Below are 18,700 nucleotides of genomic sequence, written 5' to 3'. Positions count from 1 at the left end.
ACCAGGTGTAATGCATTAAAATTGTATTATTTTAATGTTTTTTTAATAAAGCAGACATCGTGGCAAACAACGGATAAGCCTTAATCTTAAATCACTCAATCAAATGATGAAAACCGCATTCAAATCTATTTCAAAGATCTAAGCGTATAGATGACGGAAAGCAAGCGAAAGAAAAGTTAATAGTGCGTTTGTAGAACTAATAAAATTTATATGAAATAGAAAGAAATCTAAAAATTGTGGATTAGCTGGAATCCAAAATAACTGATCATGATGTAAACACAGATGAGATGGGTTTTACTACAAAACATACTAGATCACTCTGACTCACGCTGTTGATTATCTGAAGGTAAGGATAAATAATTGTAGAGAAAACAGTTTTCGGATAACCGAATCAAAATATCCACGAATTTAAAGGATTATAATAAATACGAACGATAACTTAAAACTGCACAGCCACTAAATGCCAAGGTCATATCGTAAATGGCTTTCAAAGCCGACCAACGAAACAACGCTCGTGAACATAAGCCGCAAATTTCCAAACTTCATATACTGCATAACCTACTTAAATTATAGGTGAGGCCGCGCTTTTAAATTCCATTTTACCTCGAACCGTTATTTTCTGTGCACGAAATCAATTCCATTTGCGAAGTTTTTTGCGAAAAAACAAAATTATTGATTGTAGAAGTATTTAAAATAATACGAGCCTTTTCCATTGCAATATCTTTTATAGGCTTAACTCTTCAATTACCGAATTTTGAAAAAACCGTTCCAAAAATAATGACAGCGGGTATGGCTTAGCGTCGTGGATACGCAAAAATAGGATTGATATAATTAATCATGGTGATCACTAAGGAGGAAAGAACTACTGCTGAGTTTCTTGGCGGTTCTTTTCAGTAGAATCTGATATTCGAACAATAGCGCTTTTTTGGTAATAATAGTGTTTTTTTATTTCGACAGTGTGATTTTCGTATTCGTCTGTACATCTCTCTATCTATAGTATCGTGTTAGATAGGGAGATGGAGATGAATTCAAAACTCATGCTGTCGAGTATAAATAAACGAATTTATAATAAAATCCGTTTCAAAATTTTACTCGCTTTGTTATAACCAAATGCCTGATGTACTTTACATCTGGCATTTGGTTAAAATTTTAAAATACCTTACGTGAAAATACTTCACATGTACGTTCATTTCTTTCATGCATCATTTACTGCTCAATGTACTGTCTTGTAAAGTAACGTCAAATAAAATTGTACAGCGACGTCCTAAAAAATATATTTCAGTATATGATCGATTAGAGAAAATTGCATCGACTGGGTCGTAAGTCACAAAAGTGCGCCCTGTACGACCCACAATAGTACTTGACTCGTACTGCGCGGTTCAATTCTGTTAACGCTCTGCTTCACAAGTGTGTCATTCAGGCTAGGTACGACCAGATAGAATGGGGCTTAGGAGTTGACAGAACAAATATGACGCATTTATTTATGTAGTTCTAATGTTCAAATAAATGTAAAGTCAGACTAAACTATAAATACTGGAGTATCGTCCAAAGATTGCTCGTCATCTTTGTCAACGGTCGTCTGTGGCTGTCCTTCCGTGACATATTTCGGGCTTTCGTACCACCTTCACTTTTTCAACATAGTTCCTTGTTTCCCAAATATTGCAAACTGAAATACCCATCCAGCTTTTGCAGTTTATTCAGTGTGAGTATCTTAAGTATAGATAGGTCCCAATTAGGTAGTTGCGACATAGGCTTCGTCATTTCTTACCATTTTTGGAAATAGTAAATAAGTTGTTTTTATTGTACTTCAGTGTTAAATTGTGGTAGTTACACTGCAATGTCTGTCCTACCGATTATCCCTCCAAAAGCAATACCCCGTTTGGGAGAAACGTTTCGGGAAACAACTGAGAGGTCCTTAACTAAAGTGCTATTGGCAATTCAGGTAAACTTAGGATTAATCTGTTCTGGTGGTAGATTTCGGCTGGAAGGAACTAGGATTTGGAAAAAGATATTTTTTAGAAATTACTTAATTATTATAAAAAACTACTCTGGTAAGTAAGACATTTCGAAGCAATAAAACTTGCTGAAATTATCTAGGCATCTGTGCTGCAAGACTTCGGCATAAATCATCAGAGGTGAATCGGCATTTCAATGAACAGAAGTATAAATAAACATTTGAGATGAAAGATTACTTGGAAATGAAACTTACTATTCTTAGTAATATGAAGTCTCAAAGTCTCAAAGGTATGAAATTAAAAAAGTAATATTTTAAATTACGTTTAACAAACGAGTACTTAAATATAGATAAAGAATTTGGAAATAAAATAAAGTATTTGGAAGTCTTTAAAAAAATGTAACTCGTTAAGGAATCGCTTATCGTTAACAAACTCATTCTAAGCCCATTACGGTACTATCTTATCAACTTTTTTAAAAATATTTTGGCATAATGCTCCATATCTCATTCTTTATTAAAATAGCATTTGTTTAAACCGAGTTGGAATTTAAGACGTCTGACAAGTAGGTGGTGGTTTTAGTGGATTCTATCTAGACTACACAGCGAATAGGACAAATTAATCCTGTCTGGATGAGATACCCGGCTAAGCACTCGAATCTGAACGCTTTCTTGGCACGGAATAACAAAAACAAATTTGTTGGAAGGGAAAGGCTAAATTGGACCCAACATGCTTACATATTGAGCTAAAGCGGGTAACTTTGTTTTAGATGTAACCCAAATATTTAAATTACTTCGCTTTTATTCTTTTAACTTAGCATCTATTTTATTCGTTATCACTTTTTCTGGCAATTTCCTAACCATCTAAATAAATATTTTTTTAATATATCTATTAACCGATTTGTGGGAATCAATATTGTTAACGATATATCGGACAGAGTTTACAAAATTCACATAAATACAACTACGTACATGTTTCACGATAACCGCACCGATAAAGTGTAAAATCTGCAACAAAATCCATTAGCCCTTGGTTTCCAACTTTGTTTCGTTGCGGTGTGTCTGTGAAACGTACTGAATTATTGGATCGATATTTTAAACTGCAAATAGACTCTACAGCAGACAACGTTGCAAATACTTAGATATTGATTGTAGCATGCTTTTGTTGAAAAAGTATGTTTTTTAATGGCGGTTAAGTAAAGGTCGCCCATTGAGCGTGAAAAAGAAACCGACGTTTTATGAATGATTTTATGACGAAGTTACTGCAAAATGCTTTTCAACGTTGCCTTCACAGTGATGTTTGTGAGAGCATTTTTATTACGTACTTTTAGTATAAAATAGAGTTTGAGCCCACTTAAAAATCTTCATAAAGGCTCTCGCGGCTGATGAATTGTTGTTCTGACGACAATCCTAGCAATAAAATAACATTTAAATAATAATTAAAACACCATTAAGTATAAAGTATAAGTTTTGTATGCTGAACACTGATAGAATGTCTTTTTTACTTCAATTTAATTTTCTGTTAGTAGAATTAGTTTACCGTAAGATGACCAACCCACCTGCTTAGTTTTGGGCAATATAGGGCTATTTGTGAAATTAGGAGAAAATATGTATATTTTTTGCTAAAGACATCACGCGCCGCGCTACATTCTCTGGCCTATTGTTAAGTGTCGGCTACGTCCTTTACAAAAAGCAAGTTGTTTTTGTTTACGCTCGATTAGCGTTCATCTCCTTGGCCGCAGTTTCCCGTGTCATTGTCAATCTGTTCATTTGAAACATTAATTATATTTATTTTATGCAATCTTTGAAGGTTTAATTTTCACGAGAAGACCTCGTGGCGATGTATATCTGTAAACATCAATTATCTCAATACAGTGATACTGGAGAGTTTTGGGAGAGAGATGAATACGAAAAACATAAGTAGGATAGAAAAAAAACGGCCTTAGCGATAGCTTAATAGCGATTTTTTCTCTTTGAGGTGTTTATACCGCTAAATATATACGAAAAGGTGCAACACACGAATTTGTACGTATCGAAGATGGTTCGTAGGAAATAGCATTTACACGTAAAGTAATTCCACGAAATAACGCATGCTTCTGTTCAATACAGTATTCACGTATAATATACTCTGCGGAATATGCTATTCCTATTAATACCATTAACAGAAGTATTGAAATCTTTAACAACGACATCAATCTTTTTAGCATTGGCGTGCGCTTCATAGATGCAAAAATGTGCTGCCTACCCTTTGGACCCATTGCAAACATAATCTGCAAAAGGAATGTTCCATTTTGTACATATAGTGCATAACCTAGTTGAAACCCCTGTGCATGCCACTGCTTTTTAGTATTCATCTGTTAAAAAGGAAATGTAAAAATATCAAACAGTCAGAAAGACAGATTTAAAGAGACAAGCTAACGAAACTCACTCAAACTTAAATTGAATTATTCATTTTAGTCGATTCAGATGTAATGGAAATAACTAAACAGTAAGATAAGATCGTTCCAATAATTGTATAACCCCTTTTTGTTACTGAAGAAATAGAAGAATGTTAATATCAGAGTTTTTTTCGCTTGCGCTTAAGTTTCTTAACGTCAGCAAGAAGATTCGCTTGTAGCGTCGAGTGCACAATTGAGATATTCTAGTGAATAATCAATGTCAGCGAAGACTCGGCTCTCAGGTGTTTTATAACGATATGCACTCGTAAATGCGTCTGGGTAGCGCAGCTGTACCAGTGCGCAAGTGCATCATTAGTGTTGTGAGATTTATACTACACGACTATTTAGTTAACAATGTCTGTGGCAATGGCAATCTCTGTTTGATTCAATATGTTTCATTATTATCCAGACTTCCTTACTTATGTTCAAGTTTCGAAAGTGAGTTTGTGTGTTACGCTTTTGTGGCTAAACTATTAATCATTATATCACCAACGCTACATTATCAGCGTCTGAATATTTGATTACTCCGGTTCAGTTTAAACTAATGTTGTTATCAAATTTTCCTGTATAAAATAGCCTATGTGATTGTTTCAAAATGAAGGTTATTAATATAATTTTTAAATTGCCCCAAGCCTAGTAAATTAGCAGTGACATTTAACTAGTAAAGATACAAAGCGTAGCTCTCGAGACGGAGGGACAAACATTTGCCCCCATATCATCACTACGAACGTTCCTTTTGAAATACCACAGTTTACAGTCCCCGCAGCTATGGACGTACGACCATTATTATTTCAATGCCGCGCGCTTTACTTATTTCCATTTTCATAGTCTCCACTCTCTGCGCCATCATTATTCTCTTCAGAGTGTTTTTTTTTTTTAATTTTTCCCTACGAACTTTGTCCGTGATATTCATTCTTATCTTTTTAATCCCTCAGTGGCATTAACGTGGCTGTCTCTACGAATTTTCTTGAGACGTCTTCAACGTCTTTTGTTGTGCGTAATTAGATTGTCAGTTAATTATTTAATTATGAGGTGTTTTTGTCGTCTTTGATGCTTGGCTTCCTTTGTTGGATTTCAGTAGCTTAGAAACTTGGTCTGTTAGTTGATATTATAAGTCAGTTGTCATATACTTAATGTAGATTACGTAAAATTTTTAAAAGGTTGAGAGATTTGTTAAACCAAAAACAAGTTCAGTCCTTGTGACTAAGGAAAGTATTGATCGATTCATTCGATTTTTTTTCAACTCAACTGTTAGGTCTTCACTAAAAGGTATTGGATCAATAATATGATTTAAGAAGTTTAGGTTCATTAATCGTTAATTAATAATGTGAAATTATTGCGTAATTTGCTTTTGCATACGTAATTTTCTACATTGTAATGTCTTTATATTGTTATCACATAATTTTTGGTTACACAATAACTCTCAGTTTAAACTATTGTATTCTAATATAATTAAATAGAACTCTTATGAGAAATTAATCACCCACAGTTATCAACTTTCACATCGCCATGGTGGATTTTTGTTATATAACCGCTAAGTATACAAGGTAACAAGACAAATATCATTTAAATTTTGGTATTTTCTTTTAACTAACGCATGCTATTGCTTGATAGTGTTTTGTATACGTTTAGTCTCAATGAATTAAAGCATAAATTAGCATAGATTGGGATTGCCAAACAAGTTAGAAACATATAATACCTAATGAAAGAATGAGTGTAAGAGTGAATTGTTTAACCTTTAAAGTATATACCTAAAGATTCGAGTTAAAACTTACTTTTTGGAACAAACAACAATATTTTATTTATATTTTATACGCCTAATATTTTTTTTATATTTATTCCTTTGTCGCGTGTAATGTTATTCCATTTATCATTACGCATGCTAATTAGATTTGTTGGAGACAAAACAACGCACGTAGAGGCGTGTCGGATCTATTTGAGGCGTATCATCTGTTTCTGTCAGATGGGATCTCACTGACGTGTTTATATTACCAGCCTGTTTGGAAAAATTACTTTTTGTCTTGTTCTTTCGCTAGATTTTATCACAGTGAAGTCGTGTTATTTGGAGTATTCGTAAGCGAATACAGAGAAGAACGCCTGATCCTAATCCAGGGAAATGTAATTAACTAGAAAAACTCAATTTTCATATAATTTATGTAAAATAAACCATATTTGTTGTTTAAGTCCGGAATTAAAAAGAACAATTAAATCCATTGAAGTCATTTTATCTACTACTACTTTTTTACTTTCATTTCGACTCCGGGTTCTAGCCTTTTAAAGTATTTGAGTAAGTTTTTAACCACAACAAACCTGAAAGGGCTCGATTCCAGAGCCGTGAAGCTAAAAAAAAAATGCTCGAATTTTACTAATTATTGGTGAGTTACAGTTAGTTCTTCTCCTTTGTCTTCTTTTATATTAAAGCAAAATTCATGCAAAGCAGCCGGCAGTAGCTAGTAATTAGTATAGAATAAATACTCCTTCCGGAAATAAGATTGCAAACATTTACCAATTTGTACCCTACCTATTGCTGTTTGCTCTCCCTTCGTCCCTTTCATTACACTTGTAAAACTGTCTGTCCTCTACAAACACTATTTAAACTAAACGGGTTCGTCCCTCTCGTAATAAAGTCGTTTAAATAACGCTCTGTGACTGTTACTGCTCACACACTGAAAGAGCTATTTGATGTATGATGTGGCATCAATCATTCAATTTATTCGGATTAGTTACAGTTACTCGTATAATATGTAAGAAAAAATACAAATAATTAAAAGATTTTTTTCTAGTGGACGTCCGCGACTTAGTCTTTGGAAAATTGTATTTTTTTCAGATTTTTCGTAGGTACTTTTCTCTGATTTTATTGAAATACACAGTTCAAATCTCGCTTGCAGCTCAGTTTTATCTAGTCCGAGTTTTTATCTACCTGCCTAAGTTGCGTGTCAAGAGAGCGGGATAACTTTGTCTACATATACCTAGCATGAATGTAGGTCCAAGAGAGAGTTGAAAAAAAAACAAATTTGATGAATTTATGATAGCATTTTTAGGGCGTGTGTATACTAATAAACGTATTTCTTTAATTCCTTGAGAATTTATTACACTAAAGTCCGGCCGCTCAGAGATTGCGTTTATGACAATAGTCAATGTCAATGAGAGAGATAACGTCAATGTCAATATTTTAATATTTTTCATTAACTGTATTAAGGAATATTAACAATAAAAATTGAATAATTATGCCTACTTGCAATAAACGTACCTATTAATTTTGGGCGAAAATTATTAACAACTAGCGGATGCCCGCGACTTCGTCCGCGTGAAACTCGATGTAAACTTTCAACTACCCCTACCCTACCCCTACCCTACCCCTACCCTACCACTACCCTACCCTACCGCTACCCTACCACTACCCTACCCCTACCCTACCCCTACCCTACCCCTACCCTACCCCAACCCTACCCCTACCCTACCCTTACCCTACCCCTCCCCTACCCTTCCCCTACACTATTCCTACATTACCAATACCCTACCCCTACCTTACCCTACCTTACCCCTAATTTTCTTTGCTATAAACCTCACGGAGTCCGAGACCTTTCCAACGAACGCAAAACCGTGGAAATCGGTCCGTGCGTTCTGGAGTTATAGCGTCAGGAAGGAAAACCCGACTTATTTTTATATAGTAGAGATTAATAATAAAGGTGACAATGTCAGGTGTCAGAAACGCAATGTCTAAACGGTCGTACTTTAGTATGCACACGATGGTGATGGTTCTCGCCCAAGAGCGTTGTGTTTGCAACAAACAGTCGGCCTTTGTTTGTTTGCATATGCAAATATCTCGATTAGATATCGATAAAGTTATCTGTTTACACTTTATCAGAGCCAGTTAATGGCGGCAACATATATGTTTATTACAAAGCGTCGGGTGTTTGAAGTTTTACTTCGGTTATAATAATTCGGTAAATATCCAATCCAATAAAAAGAATCAGAATCAGAAAATTCTGATTTTCATAATCTATAACAAATCACACTAATATTAGTAAGACGAAAGTTTGTGTGTGTGTGTGTAAGTGTGTATGTACGTTTTTTTCTTCTTTACGCTACGGCTACTGAAGCGATTTGGCAGAAATTCGGAATGGTAATAGATTTTACTCTGGATTAACACGTAGGCCACATCTCATCCCGGAAAAGGCCATGGTTCCCCGGGATTTGTGTAAAACTGAATTCCACGAGGACGAAGTCGCGGGCGATAGTTTTTAATAAAACAAAGTCTAGTTTGCTTAGGTATAGAATGGATTTAGACAAAATTTGGCGCAGAGTTAAATTAAAGTTAGCATATACAATACATACAGTTATATAGATACAACCAAAATAGTTAATTAGACCTAAATATACTAATGAAAATCAAGCAGACAGGTATACAAACTCTCAAGAGATCAAGCAGTCAATGACTTTAAACAAATTCGCTTTACTTAATTCGTTGCTTTATTTGTATGTCATGAAATCACGTACTATAACTCAAATTATAACTTTTTTTTTATATATATATTCTTTACAAGTTAGCCCTTGACTACAATCTCACCTGATGGTAAGTGATGATGCAGTCTAAAATGAAAGCGGGCTAACTTGTTAGGATAACTCGTTACATAAAGATGAAATCATGAATTTATCCAATGATGTAGGTACTAAATCTATTAACAAAAGGAAATCAAGCAGATAGATGTACAATTTCAGTTAGACATCAAATGTCTATGACGGGCCGATAGATAGTAATCGTACCCTTATTTCCGAAATTGCGGGTAGACCGGGGGTACCTCATCACCGGAAAATAACCGCACTCGACTGACGTTATCTTTTCAGTTCGCTGCGGATCTTGAAATGTCCAACACTCCCCAGTAGGTGTAATAGAAAAGCGCGCTGCTTCGTTAAGTTTACTCTAGTTTAGCTTTCCACTGTGCTTGCCTTATTCATGCAACACTCGTGAACTGTTTTTGCTTGAATAAACTCTGTCTGAGTTTGTTGAGGACTGTTATTGAACCAAAGCGCTTTTGAAATCCTCGTAACTTTTAAAATCATTACATAACTTGACGTTACAAAAGTGCTTGTAAACTAAGCTTAATTGAAAAAAAATACTTTAACTTAGATCCGAAATTAGCTGACGACGCGACGCAACAAAGCTAAAAATAAATAACGACAAAGAGCGATCACAATATGAGGTAATTTAAGATTATACTATTGAAGTTAGCGATTAACAAAAAGAATCTCTTATAAACAGTCTCCGCAAAACAAAATATCCCGTCTTTATTGTTGTTATATAAAATGGTTCGCTTCGAACTAAATTGTAAGTAAATTGCGTGATAAAGTTATTAGTAGCGTGAGCATTTTAGTTGAAAATAAACATGACCTTGCATATCATTACTTGTATGGTTTGGTAAGCTGTAAGGAAATTAGATTAGTGCGTAAGTAATGAGGCCTCTCTATCAAGTTTGTTTATGTTTATTGAAATCTTGATAGAATAATTATTTAATTGTTATTTATGTATATTATAGAAGTAATGATTATGAAACATTCTTGATTTTTAAACCAGCTGTGGCTCTTTGTCATATATGACGTCTATTCTTCTATATGTTATAGTAGATTAAACAACATAATCGATTAGTAGGTAGTCGGAATAAACTATATATCTTGTTATTCCATGTAGTATATTTGTTTTCTTACAATAATAAAATAGTACAGCTTTTCAATAATAAAATAGTTTCAGCGTCTCAAATTCATTAAAATACTAATAAGTATACATCACGAAATCTCGAAGAGCGCTTGACGGATAAAGATGAAATTTGGCAGTGAGGTAGCATATATTTAGTAGATGTCCGCTAAGAACGGATTTAAGGAGGCAAAAGACCGACGTAGTCCTTTGCGTCCGCTAGTAACGATTTACTGGTGACTATTTTAAAAGGGCAACTGCTGAATTTCTTACTTACTCTTTGCAGTAGCATATGAAAAAATATCTACCCTACGAATCGGTAGCATATTCACTACAGAACAGAAAATCAAGAGCTTTGAAACCAAACCGCTTTGTTAGAAGCACATTTGTTATAGCTCATTATAATAAGTTTTCATTAATGCGATTATTCACATCGATATTCAAAGCAAGTTTACTGGCGCGTCAGGACGGTGGCACGGCATTGACATAAAGATGCGATGTGAATACAAACCGAGTGTATTGTGCGAGGCGAGATGACGAGGGTGTCTCTACTCGTACCTACCCAGACCCACTGCCCCGAACGTTCCATTAACTTTGTGTCTGTCACTGTACAGATTTTGGGAGGAGAGTGGGGAGGGAAATTGGTTTCGATGTATGTCAGTATTTGATACATTTTCTCGTCATACAATCGCCTTTTTGTTATAAATAGTCCGAGAAATGGTGATGAATTTGTCTACCCACTGCCAATCATTATGTTAACTGTGTCAATGTTCCGAATATTCTATTAACTGTGTGTCTGTCACTGTACAGATTTTAGAGGGAGAGTGGGGAGGGAAATTGGTTTCGATGTATGTCGGTATTTGATACATTTTCTCGTCATACAATCGCCTTTTCTTATAAATAATCCGAGAAATGGTGATGAATTTGCTTATCCCCTGCCAGCCACTATTAAATGTTCGTTATATATTTATTGGATATGGTGTGGATGAATTGATACATTATCTCGTCATACAATAGGGATGATGACATTTTTTTAAATTGTATATAAATTAGGAGTATGCTAATAGTAAAACATTTTTTTAAAAGTAACAGGGTATTCCTACGGGAACGGGAACCACGCGAGTGCAACCGCGCTGCATCAGCTAGTTAGAAATTACCCGAGAGCTGGTGACCTAGTTAAGGAAGTTATTACGCACTATGTATATTCTATTTTAATAAAAATAAATCATATATTGAAATCGAGTCAGTATGTGTGGTAATTGATATATTTAACATGAACTATTAAACATAGTAAGGGGTCAAACAAAGTGACATTGTTTCCGAAGCTCAAACAGTAGTGTTAAACTCCAACAATTAACAAGATTAACGCTCTAGTTAAACCGACCTCATATAGAACTGTGACCAGAACTTACAATGACCGTTATTGTACCATGCTGATTTGGTATTGAACATTAAGTCATTTTGTTACGCAACCAACTCTATTATTTCTTACTAGCTGACGCCGCGCGGTTTCACCGTAGGAATACGGAGTTATCTCCGTATTCCTACGCGAACGCGGGGATTATTATTATTTCGATTAAATCATGAAGTTTTAGGATTTAAAGACAGTCCTTTCCCCTGGTTCTTTCAGAAACGGCTTTAGTTATTACGTCACTGGCTTGGCTCCGCCTTCAAAGTGATCAGAAGGTAGCACATACGATGTTATTTCTTTATGAGATATGTCGTTGACGCATGCTTTGCTTAACGGACATAATTTATCTCCAATCTAAATTAAAGGCGAATCGGTCTCGCAAATGTAATACATCATATTACATACACTGTAGCTTTCTACTTAATAATACCCTAAAGTCGTAGTGTGATTTGTTTGAAGAGTTTGATTAAATGCGTAATGGTGTGTGAAATTTTTCGTTATAGTTCCTCGAAGCGTAATACTTGCATAGTGCCTAAACCTCTTCACAGAATTCGACATTAAGTAATGATATTAAGTTATACTCAGGCAGTGTTGCCATACATCAAATTAGTTTAATGGAAATTGATACGGCGGGCTTTCAGTCTTTACCATACGTTGCTATGCTCTTAACTCATACAGTAGGTACCTACTGATAACGTTATTAAGCTCCTGGTTAACTATCAAATTGCGAGTATTTATCAAACTCTACCTACGTGCTTGTTAAATTATACATTAAAGTCTAGCCTTGCTAAGTCTAAAACCTATACTTCTATGTTAATATTTTAAGGAGGAAAGATTTCATTGTTTGTTTGTTTTTACGCATACGCTCTTGAACTACTAAAGCGATTTGAAAAACTTTTTCACTGTTAGGAAGCTACACTATCCCCGAGTGATATAGGCTATATTTTGTTCTCGTATTCCTACGGGTACGGGAACCACTCAGGTGAAACCGCACGGCGTCTACTAGTCCATTATAAAACTTTAGTTCAGTTCAAAATAAGTTTTTCTCAAATTCCGCGGGAACCATGGATTTTCAGGAATAAAAAGTAGCCTATGTGCTAGGTTATAATCTATCTCGATTCCAAATGTTAACCAAATCCATTGTAGTTTTAGGTGAAAGAGTAAATAAACATCCGTACATCCATAAAATTAGTAAGATATTTCTTAATTTCCATTCAGCTATCTCTCGGACTCTAGCAAAAATGAGATCATCTAGTTAAAAAACACGTTTATTCAGACTAATACAGAAAATAAATAAATCAATTTGTTATTTATTGTGACGATAGTTTAAGCGTACTACATAATTTGCTTGTATAACAACCAATTAGATGTAATAAAAACTAAAAATGAAAGTTGAATAGAGGCCGTGAGTCTTGACATTGAAATATTTGCATATAGCCAAAACATTCTATACAGAAATAGAGTTTCCTGTATTAGTCAGTGTTCCTCTATCTCGAACGATATCTATTTGTGAAACTGATAAAAAGTTTGCCTTTAGTTGTTCTAGTAAATGTAAAACGGTGAAGGAAAAACAGGGCGAGGAAACCTGCATAATATCTGAGAATTTTCTTAATTCTCTGTGTGTATGAAGTTGCCAATCCGCATTTGTAGCCAGCGTGGAAGATTGGCCTTACCCCTCTTATTCTGAGAGGAGACTCAAGCTCAGCAGTGAGCCGAATATGGGATGATGATGATGATGATGATGAAATGTAAAAGCATGTTTGATTACATAAAAATGCCGAGTTTATTTTTAATTAGGGCTGGTTTCACTACGTTTTGATGTTTCGGATAATTTATAGACCAGGTGCTGATGTGAGGATGTGAGTATGCAAAAATCGAGAACAGCATTTTGTTTTGAACTCAGAAAAGCATGCAGATTACGATTCTGCATATGGCCAGGAGGTTTGTTTGGTCCATTCTTTTGTTATACCCTACCTTCTTTGGTGTCGAATAGACTGAACATACAATTGCGTGTTTTATTAAGAATATACAATTTTTTATCATGACATTATCACACGAATAGCCAATCTATTAAAAAAACACAATAAAGGTTAAAACTAGCATTTTTAAAAAGTGTACCAATCCGATTTGAGTTCATACTACAAATAAGGTCATAAGTACTTCATCTTTCGAAAAAAAATTAATGGGACCGCAGTGGTGTCACCGGGGGTTTTTGGCGATCACAGAATCATCGCCTTATGGGGCACGAAGGCAGAACGACTGTCTCTGAGACTCCGACCTCGGTTTAGAAAGCCATTCGAAAATAATACTGTGTCTTCTGGCATGAGTATATTAGTTATGACGCCTCCGTGACCGTGGCTAGAGCCCACGTCCGGATGGCGTTAGGTGCAGTCAGTGGTCGTTAATCATTAGTGTTAGTAAACTTCACCCTGGAACACTAACTGCGCTGCACCTGGTGCCGTGGCGCAATGTTTGCATAGTGTGCAATACGTCCAGTAATAACTGGTTCTGTATGTGCCTTGTGGCACACCTTTGAGCTGTGGCTATATCTTATGTCGGTCGGTCGGTAATAGCTCTGTAGTAACAGGAGTCGGGGAAAATATGAGCTACGTACGTAAGATGCAGCATACGCAAAATAGATGTCGTGTACTTAGCATTGGTGCTGTTTACTGTAACGTTTAGTAGCAACACCATGTTACTTAGGGAGCTTGAATACAACATGGTACTGGATACAAGCGTAATAGTGTCTGGTTTGCTACGTATTTCGATTATGGTGGTTCAGATTTTCGAGATGTCAATAATTTTATTTTGCACTAGGCTAAATGGCTTCGAAGCTAATTGTTCTAGCCAATTCTAATGTTCGATCCTCGGCGGTTGGACTATTGTCGTGTTAACTTGGCATTTTCATCTATTTTTGGGTAGGGTAATATGTCCTTGGAGAGGTAGGTGTTTGTTGTAGGGGGTAATATCTATCTACAGAAGCGATTGTGAGAATTATTTTACCAATATAATGTCACGTTATTTGTGAGTGTATTAGGCTGTATCTCATCCCCGTATACTCAAGGAAACCGTAGCTACGCAGGTGAAACCGGGGCGTCTGCTAGTAATACAATAAAATAAAGATAATAAGCAAAAGCTCGTTTTTCTTTACGTAATTTTCGGTATTTAATCTATTTTTGGATAAAGACGTATTTTAGTGAATAGAAGGGGTGTAAGTCGAAATTGCGAAAAGGAACGTACTCTAAAGCTCAGTTTCCAAAGTTCATATTACAACTTTGGAAACTGAGCTTTGAACGAACAATACATTACTTTGTCTTGTGTACAAAAGAAAACTGAGCGTTTAGAGCTTCCAAGTGTTTTCAATTTCCTCTTATTAAACCAAAAACCACTGCGGGGTTTTTAAATTACCTACCAAAGTATCGCGAAACATTAAAATATAATATGCGTAACAGGTATGTAAATAGGTAGGGCATACCGCGTTATTCGAAACGCAGTGGGAACCTGCGGAATTTTAAGTGAATTCTCAGCTTTGTACCTTTCCCATGGAATTCGCTTTGTGACAGCATTTTAACTATCCCCGAGTGTCGTGAACTTGTCCTGACACACTGTTCTCTCTGACGTAGAAGTCATCTAAATCTAAACTAATATTAGAAAGAGGTAAGATTTTTTTTTATTTCTTAGGATATAACTCAAAAACTACTCAATCGACTTTAAAAATTCTTCATCAATGGAAAGCTAGACTATCAGCGAGCACGATATCACGAATCGACGACGTCATTCGTTCGTGCCATTTAGTATAGAGCGTTTATAGCGATCCATGTAAGATACGAATACGAGTACTTACTTCTAGTGTAATACCCGCTACCGGTTCGTAGATCCACCTTAAGTGATTAATTCGATGGACGTCATCTCGTGCCGAATTGATGTAACGTACCGTGCCTCGTTACTTGCAATTACATCAATTGATGTGGCTGAAACATTGACCTTATGTTGCGGACCCCGCGCGTCCGGCTGTGGTACGGTACACTGAACCGTTTGGCCGGTACGTGGCGCGCACAGGACTGCTGACAAGGGTATGCAATGTACACGAGAAATAAGTATAAAGAATAATTCAATGAACTGCGTCACTAAGGTCAATTATGACTTTCGGAAAATAGAGCCAACAAACAGACAAATAAATAATCCACTTGATGTAAGTGGTGTTATCAACCCTTAAAAGAAAACACTACCTTTAAATTTGGAAAATGCCCTTTGCAATTAGGCCCTGCTATTTCTTTTTGCTAGGTTTTAATAGTACTAAAGTTAAAATGATAATTTAGGCATCTCGCTAACCCGCATAGGATCAGCGTGGTGGTCTAAGCTCCATATCCCTTCTATATAGAGAGAGGCTTGGTTCTGTAGCGGGTCGTTAAAATAGGCTGAATGATGATATATTTTAGGTAACTACATGTCAAATACGTAAAAAGTATCGTGAATGAAAAAAAACATTGACCTTTAATGGATTAAAAGACGCGCCTCGCCCGCCCGCGTCATTCGTCTTGTATCTCCGGTCTTATCACACGAGTAACATTGGACTATTGTTGCTGCGAGTTCATGAGTTTTTCTACTATACTAGATGTACCAGTACATTGCCGGCTTTCGTACGAGACGGACGTGTTACGAACACGTACTATAATGTTAGTATAAATGTTTCCCACGTCGCTCAGAGGTTTGTGAATGGTGTGATGACTAAAGTTATTTAATTACTTTTTGTTTATTTGTGGTAGTTTTCCTCGAACCGGTCCAAAGTACTCAACGATTGTGCAGTGTACATACACAGATGTGTAAGCGACTCGCGACGGATTCCACGGAATAAGTGTTTGTTAACATGCCGGGAGCGTGAAGTGAGGATTGCAGTGTTTTCATAGAATCAGCGGCCGAGTAAAAATGTTGTAAACGTTTACGAGTACCAGGGGTTAAGAGTGCGCCAGGAGGTCGGAATGTACGAGGTTTCGTGCGTGGCCGGTAACAAAGTAGATGCTGCCTACGCAGTCAAGAGTCTGTCCAACGTAGTGCCACCAGGGATGGGTCACACGGTGTCCGTTCAGCGCCACCATGCGCACTCCCAGTCGTACAAACACAAACCCGAGCCCCCGCCAGTGAGTAAGCCCGACGCCCTGAAGTCCCACGTGATGAGACTGTTGAAACGTTCAAAGAGTCACACGCCAGCTACCAGGGCGGCAGATAATCAAGGAGATCCGCGCTCGGCTTTCGATAGGCGAACTGTGTTTGCAAAACCGGTGGCCGATGAGCAGAGGCGTAGGAGGAACTCCGCGGAGAGGCGTCGGAGTTCGGACAAACGGGTGATGGTGACCATTGTCGATGGTCTGCCCATGGTGGTCACGGGGCAGAGCCAGGTGCCGCCGCCGCCCCAACACCCGCCGCCAGTCACGCATCATCGTCATTCACACAGGGATAAGGTAGGATTAGAAATTAACATACCCACAAGTCGTATTTTATAATGATATTATAGTTATAATAAAATGTTAAATTAAAATAGAACCAAGATTATATTTTAGAATAATGTTTTCAAGTTGTTCGCATATCAATCACCGCATGTTATTTGCATTTTTCGTTTCTCTTTCGTCGTTCTAATAAAGATTCTTTGACCACTTATACTCAAAATTTAAATGATTTAGTTTCCGATTTAGCTTGGTAGCTTGAACAAAAGGTTTGCTATATATAACTAGATGTTTGTTAAAAAAAGTGTTATTACTTAATATGTGATATCAAAAACAATAACTGCCTAAATCAGTTTTTTGGTGTTGACAATTTTATACTTAGTGATTTGCTCGCGTTGGAAGATTTTTTTTTAATATTTAGATATGTTAAAAAAATCTATCTCTAGCAAATCACTAATACAAACAGGTTAAATATTGATAAATAAAATTGTCACATTAGTGCGGGTGACGTTACTCGAAAAGCTTTGAAAAATTGCGTTGCGTGCGGTGAATATGTGCGATAACCTTAGGCCGAATAAGCCTACGCGTTTTTATTATCATGGCATTCTCGTGCTGATAACGTTAAAGGTCAAGTCTAATTCTCGAGCATACCGGTTATTATTTAGCCCTCTGGGTATTTTACGAGTATTACAATGATGTAGTCCCATTGCCCTTTGGGTGTATTATGTAATACCTCCTTAATCTTTGTGATCTTTAAACGAGCCTATACAATGGAGCTCAGGACCTACGATTTGAACACAACAGATATTGATAGGCATGATTTTGGCTGGTGGGAAGCTTTGGCCGTGGCTAGTTACCACTCTACCTGCAAAGACGTACCGATTTAGCGTTCCGGTACGATGTCGTGCAGAAACCGTAAGTGGTGTGAATTTTTATCCTACTCTTAACAAGTTAGCCCGCTTCTATCTTAAATTGCATCATCACTTAGGTAACATCAAGTGAGATTGTAGTCAAGGGCTAACTTGTAGGTAAAGAATTTAAAGAAAAAGATTTAACTGTATGCCTAGTAAACAATGTTTCGTTAATAGTTACTTTTATGATTCGCTGTGATTGTTATTTCAGAATTTCTAACAGGAGACTCGAGCTCAGCAGTGAGCTGAATATGGGCTGAAGATGATGATGATGACGATGATTATTAAGTTTTTTGTAATGCTACAATAAATAAGTCATTAGGTTTATCTCACAGAAATTCAGAGTTGCCATTGGAGGGTCGGCCATGTGATAATGAATAAATAAATAAATACATAATTATTATTTATCAAAGTAAATATCGTTTACCTAGACAGCTGATGGTTATTTTCTAATTGATGTTTACACGAGCGAATACAATATTTGTTTTATCTCGTACATTTGCACGGCTTAGTGATAACACTTGTAAGTAAATTATAAAAAAATACAATAATTGAGTTGTCTTTTCCAATGGTTACATTTATAACTATATTTGCAGCTAGCTAAAATTATAAAGAGCCGTGATAGCCCAGTGGATATGACCTCCGATTCCGGAGGGTGTGGGTTCGAATCCGGTCTGAAGCATACACCTCCAACTTTTCAGTTATGTGTATTTTAAGAAATTAAATATCACGTGTCTCAAACGGTGAAGGAAAAACATCGTGAGGAAACCTGCATACCAGACAATTTGCTTAATTCTTTGCGTGTGTGCAGTCTGCCAATCCGCATTGGGCCGCATTGGACTATTATCCTAACCCC

At 36.3% G+C, this 18,700-nt stretch overlaps 1 protein-coding gene across 3 annotated transcripts in view; it reads left to right on the top strand.

Annotated features, from left to right (window-relative positions):
- The window catches only part of LOC112058090 (serine/threonine-protein kinase MARK2), a 219,049-nt gene that overhangs the window by 72,523 nt on the left and 127,826 nt on the right, over window positions 1-18,700 (top strand). The window contains exon 2 of one of the 3 annotated variants that reach the window (XM_052886764.1): window positions 16,299-16,951. The exons of 1 other annotated variant lie outside the window; for it this stretch is intronic. In XM_052886764.1, the coding sequence (XP_052742724.1) occupies window positions 16,472-16,951 (480 nt within the window). In that variant the 5' untranslated portion in view covers window positions 16,299-16,471. Of the gene's footprint in view, window positions 1-16,258; window positions 16,952-18,700 lie in introns of all 3 variants that reach the window. One more of the 3 variants, XM_052886763.1, reaches the window with a different exon arrangement.

This window comes from Bicyclus anynana, chromosome 18, assembly GCF_947172395.1.
Source record: "Bicyclus anynana chromosome 18, ilBicAnyn1.1, whole genome shotgun sequence".
In the NCBI taxonomy this organism is placed as follows: Eukaryota; Metazoa; Arthropoda; class Insecta; order Lepidoptera; family Nymphalidae; genus Bicyclus; species Bicyclus anynana.
Note: the sequence above shows the minus strand (reverse complement) of the source record. Positions and strands in the feature narration are given on the sequence as shown.